The sequence below is a fragment of the Podarcis vaucheri genome (assembly GCF_965113315.1).
Source record: "Podarcis vaucheri genome assembly, chromosome: 7".
Taxonomy (NCBI): domain Eukaryota; kingdom Metazoa; phylum Chordata; class Lepidosauria; order Squamata; family Lacertidae; genus Podarcis; species Podarcis vaucheri.
In genome coordinates, this window is record NC_138765.1 from 21,891,162 (window position 1) to 21,907,516 (window position 16,355).

Consider the following 16,355-nt stretch of genomic DNA (forward strand, 5'->3'; position numbering starts at 1 on the left):
CCGGACCGGTACCAATTATCGACTTGCACTTTGACGTGCTTTCGAACTGCTAGGTTATCAGGAGCAGGGACCGAGCAACGGGAGCTCACCCCGTCGTCGGGATTCGAACCACTGACCTTCTGATCGGCAAGTCCTAGGCTCTGTGTTTTAACCCACAGCGCCACCCATGTCCCTCCATGCCAGGGTACTGTTTCATAAATAAACAAACAGGCCTACTGCGGGAGGGCATTTGTGCTTGGGCTCCTAAAACTAGCAGATCAGAACGCAACTGCATTTGCCAGACAGGTGTGTTTACCTGCCGTACACAATTTCAAGTGGCACCAGCCCCGTGGGGAGCCCAGTCCGGCGTAAGAGAAGGAGCCTCTTTGCGCAAGCCACATTATGCAACATGAATTGCATCATTCTGACTCATGGCTTTCAGTGCTAAAATTAGAAGCACTGTGGTACCCTGGCACTCGAACGGCTTGACTCCCGAACAAATCAGCTCCCAAACACCACAAACCCGGAAGTAAGTGTTCCGGTATGCAAACGTTCTTCAGAAGCCGAACGTCTGACGCTGCTTCCGCTTGAGTGCAGGAAACTCCTGCAGCCAATCGGAAGCTGCGCCTTGGTTTTCAAATAGTTTCGGGAGTCAAACGGACTCCCAGATCAGATTAAGATCGACAACCAAGGTACCACTGTAGTCGGGGGGAGGCTGGCCTTTCCTGGTGCCCCCTCACTATGCTTTTAAAAAAGATTATTTGGGGGGGTACATTTTGGCTATAATCGGTAAGTGTCTGGGGTTTGCCACAAGCTGATTTCTACTCCGATTACACCCAGTTAAGTTAATGAACCAAATATCATCATCCCCATTAATTTCAGTGGATCTCCTCTGAGTATTGGATACAACCCTGGGTGTGAACCTAGTATATTTATTTCATTAAGGACCCTCTACCTCCCTCCTGCTCCAATCGCAAGTTGAAAAAGCTGCTGCTGTACCTTTAACGAGCAGCTTGATGTGTGCAGGTATTCAGGAGCTACTGTGTTGTGAAAGGCTTCAGGCTCTGCCACCTGCCATCCAGCAAAGTGTTGCCAAAGGCGTAAGAACAGATTGGGCTGTCCTGCTTTTTGGGCAACTTGGCAGCTAACACGTGCAAGGAGCGATGCTGCAGTAAGGACCCTGGATGTTGTTAGTTTTGGGATGCCCTTGGCTCAGCCAGGATGGCCATCAGTGGTGGGTTGATGGAGTCCGGCAACATCTAAAGACCCACAGATTTCCCCACCCCCTGGACCGCTTGTGTATTCGCAGCACAGCTGTCAGCAGGCACAGGAAGAGAGCTGTATCAGCAAAGGATGCAAGCGTGGGCCGTTGATGTTCCATTGATTGGTGGGGGGACAAAAGAGCCAGGACGCCTGGGTTCCTGCTCCTCTTGTTTCAGAAGGGGCATGGGCAGAGTCAGCCCCTTGAGATGGTTGGCTTCCCCCAGATCTCTCCCCCCCCCCTCTCTCTCACACACACCATCTCAAGAGATCGAGCCATCTGGCCGCTTCCAATAAGACAGGAAACAATCTGGGGTTTCCCAGTGACGCGTCGCTGGGGATTCCATTCTGCACGCGGCCTCTTTGCCGAGTGCGGGGGCTGATCACACATGGCCACACACAGCAGAACGCTTTGTCTCTTTCCTGCCACCGGGGGCAGGGGGGCAATGGTAGTCCCTTGGCCAGAAAAAAAAGAAAGCACTGGGCTCAGAGCCAGGCCCAGATGTCTGCCAGTCTGCTGGTTAACCAGAGACTCGGAATCCCCATGTCCTCCGGCTTCCCCATGAAAGCCCCTTGCGCTCTCAGGGTTAAGTCTGGGTCTCTGGGGTTTTGACTCCTCTGCCCGCACCAAGTGGGTGGAAGTTCTTCTCTCAAACCACAGGTGGTCCCTCTGTGCCGATTGCAACACCATCGTTCAAAGAATTGTAGAGTTGGAAGGGACCACAAGGGTCATCTAGTCCAACCCCCTGCAATTCAGGAATCCTTTGCTTAACGTGGGGCTTGAACCCACAAACCTGAGATTAACAGTCTCGTGCTCTGTCAACTGAGCTATCCAAGGGATAGAAAAGTAATGTGGGAGGGAAGAAAACTGGGTAGAACCCATTTTCCTTGATGGGCTAGTTTTCTTCCTGCAGAGATTTCCTCCCCCACAAAACAGCAGTCAAAATTCACAATTGTTACCTAGTTTCCATCATCCCTGGCTATGCTGGCTGAGGCTGAATGCTGGATATACACCTGGATTTATTTATTTTTTATAAAAGAAATTATTGGTTTTTCACAATTTTTAGAAACACAAACATTACACAATACAAACAAACAAACACATAAACAAACATGTATAATTTCAAATCCTTTTTTCTTAAACCTTACTTCACCGACTCCCCCATACCTCCCCTTTCTGCATCCCAATTCCCAAATTTGTTTCCGCAAATCCTGCCCCTTGGTTTTATCAAATTTTCCCTTATTCTTTTCTTTTACTTAATCTTTTACAGCTGTAATCCCCTATTTTCTAAAACCTCAACATTTTAGCATTCATTAATTTTACAATGTTTCTTGAGATAAATTTTAAATTTCTTCCAGCCTTCATCCGCCGTCTCTTTCCCCTGGTCACGGATTCTGCCAGTCATTTCAGCCAGTCCCATGTAGTCTATCACCTTCATCTGCCATTCTTCCAGAGTGGGTAGATCTTGTGTCTTCCAATACTTTGCGATGAGTATTCTTGCTGCTGTTGTGGCATACATAAAAAAAGTTCTATCTTTCTTTGGCACCAATTGGCTGACAATGCCCAAGAGAAAGGCCTCTGGTTTCTTCAGAAAGGTATATTTAAATACCCTTTTCAGTTCATTATAAATCATCTCCCAGAAAGCCTTAATCCTTGGGCACGTCCACCAAAGGTAAAAGTGGATTTACAGCACATTTAAATATTTATGCCACCTTTACTCCAAGGAGCTAAGACTGGAAAAAATAGTTCTTCCCCCCACCCTTGCTCCACTAGGCTGTGACATAGTGACTGAAGTAAGGTCACCCAGGGAGTTTGCTGGCTGAGTAAGGCTTTTAACCCTCGTCCCCATGTCCATATCTAACACACTAACCATTACAGTGCTAGACAAAGGGGAGATAGGTAGATTCTCATTAATACAGAAGCAAAATCAACTAATTAATGATACTCTATCTAACGAGAATCTCCCTAGTTCACACTTGGTGTACAGTTCAAGAACTGAAACTCAGCTATCTTCTGAAATTCGCATTTCTCTGAATTTTGCAATGGAGTTCTCCAACCAACCAATGTTTACAAATGTGCATATATTGGGGGAAGTGTACATAAAAATGTATATATTAGTTAAAAAATATATACAAATATGCGTTATAATAGGGGAGAATGCTTGCAAGAATCTGTATATTAGTCAAAAACTGCATAGAAATATGTGCTTATTAGGGGGAATTTGCACTAAAATGCGTATCAATTTTCCCAATAAATCACAAATTGCTGTAGAACTGAACGTGAGATTGGAAAAAGGAGAAACTGAGAAAACCAAAATCAGCAGATTCATCCACACCTATAAGACATACCAGCATGCAGAGGGGCACAGGTTTCCCACCGTAATAAAATATGCTGTATCTGTTATATTGACCTCTTGTTCAACAGTTTAAGACTAGAGAAAGACTGGCATTTCCTGCATGGGTAGCCTTGATGATACGAGACAAGGCAAACAGTGTGTCTGCAACAGCTGCTTTTGCTAGCAGTTTGCAAACAACATAAAGTTCATTCAGCTAACGGATATTAAAATCCCTTTCAAATAAGGGCTCCTCCAGGTGATCTATTGACTCAGCATTCATATCCATTTGCTTGTGCAAAGCTTGCGCACTGGGTAGCTTACATCTGGTCTTTATTGTGTATGGGTTCTGATTCATTGGTGGGGAGGTGATAAAGCAATGAGCATTCATCCTTATTTGCTTTTGTGATGGTTAAATGAATTCCCGTCGATCATTCTCCCCACACTTTGCAATACACTTTCCCCATCACTTTCCTAACTGCAAAAAGTCCTCTCTCTCGCTTTCTCTCTTTTTTAAAAGTGGATTTGTTCTGCCAAGGTGACAGAGTGCTTAAACCCACTTGAATTATGCAGACCTACATTTCCAGCATGCACGTCAATCCCTCCCGCAAAATTCAGGCAGTCAGGAGGTGACCTTCCATGTTTTAAGTTGGCACGAAAATAGAAGCAAGCGAAGGTCTCCAGGGAGATTATTCCATAGCTTTGGCACTGCCGCTTGATGGTTACTAGCTGAGATGGTTTTCGAAAAGAATTGAGCGATCTCAAGAGGGATAGGTCTCCATCAACAGTGATTAGCCAATGATAGCAGTGATCAGCCTCCTCTAGAGGCTGCTTTTGTAGAAGAAGTTACCAAGGAAGGACCTTCTTAACTACTTCTGGGGTGGAGGCACCTAGAGTAGAATGAGGGCCACTCAAATGGGCTAATCAATAATATTAAGATTATTTAATGATATAATTTTGGCAGCTGCACTGTTGGGAACGCTTCCTAGCATCTACTCTGGATTAACAGTCTGCTATTTGGGGTCAAACCGGGTCATACATTAGCTTCATACCTGTGCTCTGCTATGGCCCCAATCCAAATCAGGAGCCCTACATTCTCCATCCATACAGCGGTGGGTGGAGACAAGGAGAAGGCAGCGAATTCCATTGGAGTAAGTGAGATAAATGTGGTTTTTTCTCTTTCCTATGCATTCTGCAACCACAGCAGGGAGCCTGAAAGAGATCAAGACCATAGCCGAGGGCAGGGGGTTAAAGCCTTCTACTACCATGCTAAGCTCCTAGTCTGGACTGGAAGGCCCAGACTGCTGGTTTGTGTTTTAACAACCCTGTACTTAAGAGCACAGATATGTCAGGCTACTCAACCTGGGTTCCCCAGATGTTGCTGGGATGGACTACAACTCCCATCATCCCTAGCTAGCTCACCCAATAGTCAGGGATGATGGGAGCTATAGTCCACCAACACTGTCCCTCTAGATTCCTCTGATGGCTCCCAGTTCCAGTATAAAGATAGAGAGGTTACTCTCCCTCCCCCAGTCATGATTTACAATGGTGAATTATTGGAGGGCATTTAATCTGGCTCTCACATCTCTGTGTATACCACTTTCAATTCCTTTCCACTGATTTATTTACCCCTTGAATGAGGCAGGCAACCCAATGAGGAGGTGGCAAAGCAGTCTAGATCACATTAGACTGTAGGTGGATGGATCTCCACTTTTGAACAATGTCAGAGGTGGGGATTCTTTTCCAGCCCAAGGGCCACATTCCCTGCTGGGCAACCTTCCAGGGGCCACATTACAGAGGTGAGCAGAGCCAGGGGCAAAACTGGGCAGAGCAATTAAAGCAAATGGTACCTTTGTGCATTAGGTGCACAACTCTCTCTGTCCTCCATCCAGGAAGCAAGAGGCATGATCAGAGTTCAGGGACTCATTCCAGCCTGGCAAAATTCATTCAATGGCTCAAAGCCAGGCAAGTATGTGTGGCTGGAGAAGGGGTGTGGCCTGGGGAAAATTCCAAGGGCCAGTTAATGGGGCTTTGAGGGCCACATTTGTTCCCCAGGCTGGAGATTTCCCACTCCTGGTTTATGGAATATTTGCTGCCATATTGGTCCACCATAATTTTTTAAAATTCAAAACACTGGCAAGATAATACTTCTATAAAGACCAAGAAAAGCCTAGTAGGACTCGTCTCCAGCCTGGATGTTTCCTGTGAGTGTGTAGGATAGCTGAAAGTGAAGGGGTATTTGGGGATATGGCAAGAATCCCCGGTCTGGGCCAAGATACAGTTTTCAGAACTGTTGAAGGTGGAATTTCTGAATTAAAAACAAACGTTAATTTCAAGCTCTCAGTTAAGATATCATTTTCAGGAATCTAGATGTTAATTTTTCTTTCATGGTGCATGAGATTGTATGTGTAGGATGGGATTGTGTGCAGGAGGGGCCCCATTTTACTGCCTCCCCAGAATGATGGCAACTTGAAGTGCTGTAGCAAAAGAGGGATTTCCATCACAAACCTCCGTCTCCCAAATCTAGTACTCTGCTTCTACTATTTATCTAAACCAGCAAAGCTTGCTAACAGGCCTTGGCGAAGTTCCTAAAGAGACTTGAAGTGGAGCTCTAGGAAAGGCAAAAATATGTCCAAGAATGGACTAATTGTTGCCACCCTCAAGTCAAGCTGGAAAGTAGTGTTGCAGAGAAAACTCAGTTCGGTAAACATTTAAAGGTGAACTTCTCAAATTTCCACTTTCCAAAACAGTAAGAGTATTGAAACCCAGACATCCTTTCTAAATTCGTACTTCCCCAAATTTAACAATGTATGGGGGATAACCTGCCTCATTTAACCAACATGCTTAAGTCTATTTAATGCATAAAGGGGTTAATACCATAGAGTGAGCTGTCTTGCCAGCTGTCCTTAGCTGTGTTCACTTCCCTTACCTTGGGAGGATATAGGTAATCAAGACTATTGTACCTCCTCTCAGTCTACCTGGTGATCTCGGTGTGTGAAGAGGCTCAGCTTGTTGCTCCAGCTTAGGTGAATGGCTTTCACAAGTCATTCTTGTGTTCCATACCAATAATCTACAAACGTTTGCCATTTTGGAACTAAACTACATTTTACTGCCTGTGCAACTTTTCTGAATGTATGGTATATGGAACAGCACATGAATACGGCCTTTGGAGAGTTTGTAAGTAAACCATTTTAAACTTACCAGATGTGTGGGGTTAGAGGGAAGTTTTGGAACTCACAAGGACATATTTTAAAGGCCTAAGCCCATATTTCCATGGTTTACTTTATTGCATATTTTATTATGTTTAAATCTCTGCTGGGGTTCTCTCCTTGCAGAGTACTTGCCCCAGCCTTGGATCTTGGCATCCAGGATTTCTCCTTTTATACCTATATTTTTTTCCTTGCACCAACAATGTGGTTCCCCAGCCAAGACATGTGTACATGAATGCATATACTAAAGTAAAGTTTGTATTTTAAAAATGCATGTATTTGTACATAGAAAAAATGCATTAATTAGGGGATATTGGGGGGGGGGAATACTTCTTAGGCAAAATTTCATACAAACGTGCATATTAGAGGAAATTTGCACTAAAATACGAATTTTCCTGAACCCTTAAAAAGAAAGAATCACGCAAACTGATGTGGAAATGTGGAGAAATGAACTTTAGGTTGGAAAACTGAGAAACAGAGAGAATCCAAATTGGACATGGGCAAGACATACTGTTCAGATTGGGGACCGAATCCTGGATCTGTAGTACTTGCTCTGACCATTACAAGGGTGGCGCTGCAGCACGGGACAGATCAGAACAGTAACTTCTTCCGCCCACAGGGATTTGAAGTACCGCAACACTGCCTGCGCCCCTGATTCAAATTTCCCAATGCCTGCCTTGCACTGTTCTCCTCTGTACTCTCTCTCTAATAAAATTACAGAGGCAGTCTGTTTCCTCTGCTCAGCATTAAGTGTTATCTCTAGTCTAATGCTCCAACCACTACACCACCCTATAGACTACAATTCCCATCGTCCTTGGCTATGGGTCATGCTGGCTGAGGCTGGTGGGGGCTGGAGTCCAGCAATAAGAGGAGAGCACTCCGTTGACTTACACACTTGCATCTGCACCAGGGGACTCACCCTGAACTTTGCAGGTTTAGGTCACAGGATCCGGAAAGGAAATGTAGTTGAGTGGAGGAATAGCTCTGACCAGCAGCCCTTGCCGGCTTAGTTTTTCTTCCACATCATTTCCTTCACAGTGTCATGCCTTCCGTCAACGGAAGCGACGGCGCTGCAAGTTGCCTCGTTTTTTACACCGGCAGCCAGGACAACAACCACAGCACATGCCTTTGAGCTGGCATGCTGCCCGCCATTCCCCTCCTCCTCACATTGCTCTCAGAAGGCTTTTAACAAGGGACTGGGGAGGTGGGGGATGGCCACAATATCTGCGTTAGAGCATCACCTGCTCTGGAAAATATCCCTTGTGCGTCGAGAAGGGAAACCACAATTGACGGAGATGAAAGGCCGAGGTTGGGTCAAAGCAGGATTCATGAGCAGCACAGAGCTGTTATTTTCTGCCAGCAGCCTTGTCCCAGTAGCAGGCAGGGCAAACTCTGAATCATGTCACAGGAGCGCTCAGGAATTTAAGAGGGGCCTTCCGAGACTTGTCACTATTTTGCAGGAGGAACCCGAGCATGTACTGAAACTTTAGGTCTCTGTAATAAAAAATTGGATCAAATCGCTCTGTCGCTCGAGCACAGGGATTTTCAAACTGGGGTCTGCGGACTTCATTCATGTTTCCCCATTAAAGATCCGCTTTGATTTTTAACTGTATTTTTATTGCTTCTTTTATTTCTTATATTGATCCTTAATTACCTTTTTATTGCTTCCTTATCGCTCTATGGTTTTTAATTGCTTCACCGTTCCCTATGTTGCACTTTACAGTGTTGTATTTTGAATTCAGCGGAATTCAGATTGTAATGCAGTCAAATACAGCACATACGAAAGAAAAGAAACAATAGAAATGCAATTAAAAATCACACAGCACTCTGAAATTGCTACAATGGGCAGAAATGTTCCACTAAGACCCTCAGCAATTATCAAGTGCTCCATTGGTCAGGGGGTGGGGAGTTTGTAATTGCAAATGTCCTGGTGCATTAATCTGTTTTTTAAAAAAACAACAACATATATTTTGCACTTTGGGAAGGGAGGAGAACATGCACTGAAAAGTGTGAGGTGAAATAATGAATAACAGGAAGACGTCTGAAGACCCCAGAAACAAATCAAGACAAATGCAGGATAAATACTCGTTGTCCATCCCATAAACAAGTCAGAGCAAATGCTCAAAAAAGACCCAGCATTCTAGCCGCGCTGCAAGTTTTGTGCTAGCGAAATGAGGGTGAATGTTGAATATACAGGTTGCCTGGAGGAAAGATTAATTTGCTGTCAAGGCTTGGGTCTGGAATATATTGTTACTGGCACTGCAGATCCGCTGTTCCTTTGTTAGATTGCTGGTAACAGCCCAGAATGGTTTGCTGGTCTTTTTTTCAATGGGCTGTATGACATGGTCTCCGGGTAGCTAGAAACCTCTCTCCATTTTTGAATGAGAAACCGGAGTTTGGAGGAGGTGGTGCCCCACTGATGAGGCAGCTATGCATGTGAGATAGGGAAGCTGGCTGGTTGGTAAGGACAATGGCCATGTGTATAGGTGACAGACAGACAGACAGACAGAGACACCACATGCAAGAATTTCTGGAAAGCTGAAACAGACAGTCTTTGAAGGATCTGCTTCATAGGAATATCTACTTTTGCTTTGACGTACTCTGCATCTTCACGTTGATGAATAAAGCAAATATTTCAAGGGCACTTCCGGACTGTTGCTATTCTTGAATGGGATTCAAGCACGTACTAGCAATTTCAGGTTGTGCAATTGTAGTTGAATTGTGCAAGAAAACTGCTTCCCCAAAAGATCAGGGTTTTTTATATATAAAAACAGAAAGGAAAGTGATGGGGAAATGGCCTGGGAGGTGTGAGATAACACTTTCGCTGATGTAATGTCATCTAACCTCCCCGCAAACAAATCAGAATGAATGCTCATTGGACAGCCATCATTGTCTAATCCTACAAACAAATCATGACTTCCCCCAAAGGATTCTGGGAGCCGTAGTTCATTAAGAGTACTGGAAAAACCCTATTCCCCTCACAGAGCTACAATTTCCAACAGAATGGATGAGGAAGCCAGACCAGTCTCAAGACCACATTCCCACCATGCATTCAAAGCACTAGGCTACCACTTTAAAAAGTCATGGCTTCCCCTGTGAGCAAAGGATTGTGGGAGTTGTAGTCTTATATTATCTGGAGGGCCACAGGTTCCCAACCTCTGACTAGGGAAAGGGGAGAAATTTGATTCAGTTCAGTTTGATTCAGTAGGCTCAGGGACATTGAAACCCAAAATGACTTTAACCAACTTCCGATAACTTATAAACTTCTATACAATTCCCAAAGGCCCCATCTAGCAAACTATCTAAAAGTTCTAGACAACGCTAAACACCGATGGGCATTTTCCAGGGCCCGCTTCAACGCTCTCCCTTCAGCTCTTCTAGAGGGAAGATACAATAAAACACCGATCGAACAAAGATTATGTCCCTGTAACAGCAATGAAATTGAAACCATTGGGCATGTCATCTTATACTGCCCATTATATCGAGACTCAAGAAAAGAGCTGATCGAACCGATCCTGAGGAAAATACCTCGTAGCACAGACGACACCTATATCAGACACCTGTTAGCTGACAAAGAGCCCGAAATTAACAGGTCCGTGGCAAAGTACTGTTACATTGCAACAAGAATAAGACGAGCAATGATGTCTACAAAGGAGTCCAAACTGTAAACATCGAAGGAACGATATTAAACAGTAGCGACTCCTGAATTGAATTTTAAAAACTTAAAACTTGAAACCTGGTCATAAATATAAGCACCAACTCTGAGAATTGGCCATATTTTTACTGCTACTTCTAGCACTCTTAATGTCATATTTTATAAATTGTTTCCTGGTCATTGACCGTATTAAAGATATTTGAATTTGAATTTGATTCAGTTCACATTTAAAGGAGAACCTGCCTAATTCACACTTTCCGAAGCAATATGCAAATCGAAGCACCGCTGTCTTTCAAAATCCACACTTCTCTGAATTTTGCAATGCTGTTCTCCAGCCAAGTAATAGCATATTTTTTCGTGTATAAGACGCCCCCATGTATAAGACAACCCCTATTTTTTGGAGCCCAAAATTAAGAAATTTGGCCACAGCCTAAACCCAAACCCAAGCCCAGGCCACCTGCACCAGAGCCTGAACCCCTAATTTTTGGCTATTTTTTTAGCAAAGAACATTGTCTTATACATGGAAAAATACGGTATGTACAAAAAGCATATACTGCGGTAAAGTGCATGTAAAAATGCATAAATTGGTGAAATAACATATACAAATGTATTATATTCAGGGAAACTGGCTTGCAAGAAATGTGTGTAGTAGGCAAAATTAGATACTGAAATTTTGTTTGTTGGAAAAATTCACACTGAAAGGCTGCTGAATTTTCATGAGCTTAAAAAAATGCAGGCCAATATAGAAATGTGGAAAAGTGAACTTCAGATTGGAAAAGTGAGAAATGGAGAGAAATAGGCATTGACATATTGTTCACACATCTCTGCCCCTGACATGCTGAAACAGTGGAATCAGAGCAGTGTGAGAATTCTGCAGTTGCAATGTGAAAATGCAGTAATTAGCACTAGGTCCAAAATAGGATTTTTGTTAGTTGCATGGTAGAGCTACTTTGCCCTGCAATATGCAGTGGAAGCAGAAAGTGGCAAAATAACTCAAGATGTGCTGGTCTGAAAATGTTCACCATCTTTTCTGCACGAAGTGCAGATATCAGCTTTTCTCAGTGCAAGGTTTGTGCTAGCTGGGTGCAGTTTTGCTAGGTGCAGACTATAAACAATTCTGGTGTACGTATGCCATTTAACTTTCCTTTTAGACTTTGTGCAGGGAAGTTGTTGCATCACAAGGAAGATGCTTATCCTTTTCTTGACAGGTTAGCTTTCTGCAAGCAGGGAAGCTTTGCTGTGGGTCTGTTTTCAAGTAGACCAGGGATGGGAAAATGGATTGGATTAGTAGATCAGATTCTTAGCTTCCTCATCCCCAGTCAGGCCAACTTTGACAGGTGTGGTCACCTACCTGTCAATCACCTGACATCCTCTGCCTGGCAAATGCACAGGGCTTTGAAAGAGCCAACATTCAGGTGATTGGCAGGGCCTTCAAACCCCATTTTCAGTAGGAATTTGCAGCTTTACCTCCCCTACACCTGACTGATATCATATGTTATATCAAGAGTGGTGTAGTAGGGAGTGCCATTTTAGCTGCTGAAACTTAATTTTTTCCAAATTTCTTCAGTGACTGGTCTTACAAATAGGTTTTAGGGTGTGAGAAATTCAGGGCTGTTATTCTTTTTTGTGACTGGACAACATTTAGCTTGAAAGTCTATGTTTGACAAAGAAGCACATGAGGCTTTCGGGAAAGCAAAAAAAATCAATTTTGTTTTCTGAAAATGTCAGGTAATCCTTAACAATAAGAATAATAGGAATGTAATCTAACTTGGCAAATCATTTTTAATGATTTCTATGCAATTTTACACACCTTTTACTTACCAAGCAAAACTAAATTATATTAATTTAACCAAAATATATTTTGAATTCCCAAGTCATGTTACAATGTTTTAGCACCCTTCGTTTTTTGAAATTTCAACATGCCCTAGTGGGGTACGTCAGTATGGCTTGGCAAAAATGGCCCCATGAGCCAAATGGTCAGGCCTGGTGGGGCTAACTAGGCTGTAGCTTCCCCACTGATGAAATAGTCCAGGGGTCAGCAACCTTTTTCAGCCGTGGGCTGGTCCACCGTGTCTCAGACCATGTGGGCTGGACTATATTTTTTTGGGGGGTGAACAAATTCCTATGCCCCACAAATAACCCAGAGATGCATTTTAAATAAAAGGACACATTCTACTCTTTACATGAGTACACTGATTCCCAGACCATCCGCAGGTCGGATTGAGAAGGCGATTGGGCTGCATCTGGTCCCCGGGCCTTAGGTTGCCTAGCCCTGAAATAGACACTCTGAAGGTGGGATGCTTGCATGCTTTTAGGAAATGATCTGATCCCAGGCTAGAGCTGTCCTTCCTCTCAATCCTGACAACCCCATTTGCTCTCTCTGCTTTCAGGTTGCAAAGTTCCACGCAGCAGTTTAGCACCCCAGACTGTGCGGGAATTACTGGAACAAAAAAGGCAACAGCAGATGGTCCTTGGCCACAGCACTGGACCCCAGGTGAGTCATCCGCTGAAACCAGTTGTGATTGTTCCTTGCTTCAAGCAGCCCCTTCCAGCTAGATGTCTCCAGGAAACTCCGAAGCAGGACAGCAAGGCAGCAGCCCTCTCCTGCTGCTATTGCTCCCCACAGCAAGCATTCAGTGGCTGTTGCTTCTGAGCATAGAGGTGTCAGGAGCTTTTCCTGCACTTGAGTAGGACCCTGGCAGAGACACATACCCAACTGGCATGTTCTCTCCGTCCTGGCCGTTCGTTCGGGAGCTTCAAAAGCTTTCTTCAGCCCAAACATCACAGCAACTGATGCCAACAGACATCAGCACCCTTAGGGATCCGCAGAGTCTTCGCAGTTCGTGTGACAGACCTCAGCAACTCAGCATTTTGGCTAACCTACTTTATTTACATATAAACACATATGGAGCACTGCAACATGGCTCCCTCTCTCTCTAGCATCAGACTGCAAAGAGAAAAAGACAAAGGACAATAGTCCCACTTCACAGAACACAGTAACACAAACATCCAGTCTCCGTCACTTCCCACTTTGTGGAGTCAAAACATACACTGTCATGTGATAGACAACAATCCCATGACTGCAACCACGGAGCAGGAATTCTAACAAGAGGTTCCATGTGGCCATCATGACTGGTACCTATTGACAGCCTTCTCATCCAATGAATTTGTCTCAGCCTTCTAAGTTAGGGTCCATCACCTAGGCTAGCTGCACCTGCTTTGCATTCTTTGAGACGAGGGCTGTAGCCTTGTGTTAGAGCATCTGTCTTGGATGCAGAAGGCCCAGGGTTCAATCCCAAATAAAATCCCCAGCATTTCCAGGTTAGGCTGGGGAAAGATCCTGCCTGAAACCCTGGAGAGCAACTGCCAGTCAGTGGAGAGGCAGGTGGACCAATGTTCTTCCCCCCCCCAATAATTTTTATTAAATTTTCTGTTTTACATTTTAGAATATTCATTTAAACAACCTTAAAATATCAATGACTTTCTTTCTTCTCTTTCCATGGTTCATTTTGCATAGCATAAATCCCTCCATATTTTATATAAACGAAACCATTCAGTATTCCATTATTATTACATACACCAAAACTTATTTACACTGTTGAATTAATCTTAATGCTGCCCACGTTTTCAAACATACACAATTTCCCCCCATATATTCAATAAACATTTCCCAATCTTCTTTAAACGTATGTTCTTCTTGTTCTCTTATTCTATATGTTCTATCAGTTTAAGTTGCCATTTTTCTTTAGCTGGGACTTCGCTCGTTTTCCATTTGGGGGCTAACAAAACACGGGCCACAGTAGTGGCATACATAAATAATCTTTTTTGACATCTTGGAATTTCCATCTGAATTATCCCCAACAAAAAGGACTCTGGTCTGTTTGTTATTGAAAAGTACTTTTAAACATTTTTTCCCAACACTTTTACAGGTCCAACACGTAGGGTAGAACATACCCCAAATGTTCATTCACGTAATCCCCAATTCATAACATAGGAAGAAGTTACCTTCTGCTGAGTCAGAACATTGGTCCATCGTCCATGAGGGTAGATGGACCATTGTTCTGACTCAGCAGAAGGTGGCTTCTTCCTACGTTATGAACTGGGGACCATGCAAATGAACATTTGGGGTCAGATTAAGGGGCAACCTAGTCTAGGGTGGCGACCATAGCATGTTTGGATTTGGATTTGATATCCCGTTTTATCACTACCCTAAGGAGCCTCAAAGCGGCTAACAATCTCCTTTCCCTTCCACTCCCACAACAAACACTCTGTGAGGTGAGTGAGGCTGAGAGACTTCAAGAAGTGTGACTAGCCCAAGGCCACCCAGCAGCTGCATGTGGAGGAGTGGGGAAGCGAACCCGGTTCACCAGATTACGAGACTACCGCTCTTAACCACTACACCACACTGGTCCAGACACAACTGCTTTACCAGGCTCATTACTGATCCTCTTTTTTTACTCTTCCTCTGCAGGTACCCCCAGGAGTTTTCGAATCCAGCCGAACAGGTGAGTGGATATGGACACACGGGGATGCTTTTCTTCCCCCATAGAGTCGGTGCGCCTGAAATGGCTACTAACGTTCTGTCTGCACTGGGGGAGGCAATATGCTTCTGCGTCCCAGTTGCTGGAAACCACAGGAAGGGAGAGTTGTTCTTGAACTCGGGTCCTGCTTTCGGGCTTCCCATGGGCATCTGGTTGGCCCCAGTAAGAACAGGATGCTGGACTAGAGAGACCACTGGCTTGATCCAGCAGGGCTTTTCTTCTGCTTCTGTATTCTTTGCTCATCTGAGTCCATCTTTCTAGAGCCCCCCAGAGCAGCCGAGGGAAGAGGACCTACTCCAGGACAGACCGCCGCTCCCGAGTACCCGGTTGCGGCCTTTCCCACCTGGCAGCCAGACACCTCAAGCCAAGCGGCCTTCCCTGCCGACTGCCACTTCCAACCAGTGGACCCCACCAAGAACTACCTCCTTCCACCTCCAGGGCCCCAGTATGGCATCATCAACCCCTTTACTTCTTTGGAAGCCAGTGTTTATGGGCCTGCAGGACCTAGTACCACTGAGGCAGTGTACGGTTCCAAGATGGCGTCAGCGGTGGATTATGAGGTGAATGTGGAATTATGGGATGTGGGTGGGTGAGGAGTGGCTCAAACTGGAGACAGTACATAAATAAAGACACTCACAGGGCTGAAATAAAACTCATAACATTTATTGTAAACATTTGGTGAGACCACAATATGTAATGCTGTAATATAATAAGGAATGTACAGTGGTACCTCGGGTTAAGTACTTAATTCGTTCCAGAGGTCCGTTCTTAATCTGAAACTGTTCTTAACCTGAAGCACCACTTTAGCTAATGGGGCCTCCTGCTGCCACCCCCCAATTTCTGTTCTTATCCTGAAGCAAAGTTCTTAACCTGAAGCACTATTTCTGGGTTAGCTGAGTCTGTAACCTGAAGCGTATGTAACCTGAAGAGTATGTAACCCAAGGTAACACTGTATGTCTAAAGTATAATAGAAAAATTTATTAAGGAATTATAGACAATTATAGAATGTATATATAGTAATCACGCTTAAGTAAGAGCAATGTAGAGAAGCCAGAAGAGGGGTGGAGAGAAGTTAATTCAGATAAGATATAGATTGAAAGGAGAATAATATTGTTAAGCTGTATTGTGTTTCAGATATATGGGGGGAATTAATAAAAATTATTGTGGGGGAAAACAAAAAACAAACTGGAGACAAGGAAGCTCATGCTATCATCTTAATCTGTTTTTTAAACAGCAGTTTTCCTGTTCCAAGGAAATCCTTGGGAATGTATCTCCATTCCCCGTTTGTGGAATGTTTGCCCCAGGGAGGTTCAGAGTCAGAAGCTGTTCCCAAGCCTAATTTTGGTGGGAGGAGGGGACCCTGGAAATGCCTCTGTGA

The 16,355-nt window shown here is 44.2% G+C and overlaps 1 protein-coding gene across 1 annotated transcript in view; it reads left to right on the forward strand.

Moving 5' to 3' along the window:
• The window catches only part of NFKBID (NFKB inhibitor delta), a gene marked incomplete at its 5' end in the record, with an annotated part of 32,720 nt that overhangs the window by 3,780 nt on the left and 12,585 nt on the right, over positions 1–16,355 (forward strand). Inside the window, 3 exons of the mRNA XM_082232483.1 lie at positions 12,827–12,930; positions 14,908–14,941; positions 15,239–15,537. Coding sequence (XP_082088609.1) covers positions 12,827–12,930; positions 14,908–14,941; positions 15,239–15,537 — 437 coding nt within the window. The remainder of the gene's footprint in view (positions 1–12,826; positions 12,931–14,907; positions 14,942–15,238; positions 15,538–16,355) is intronic.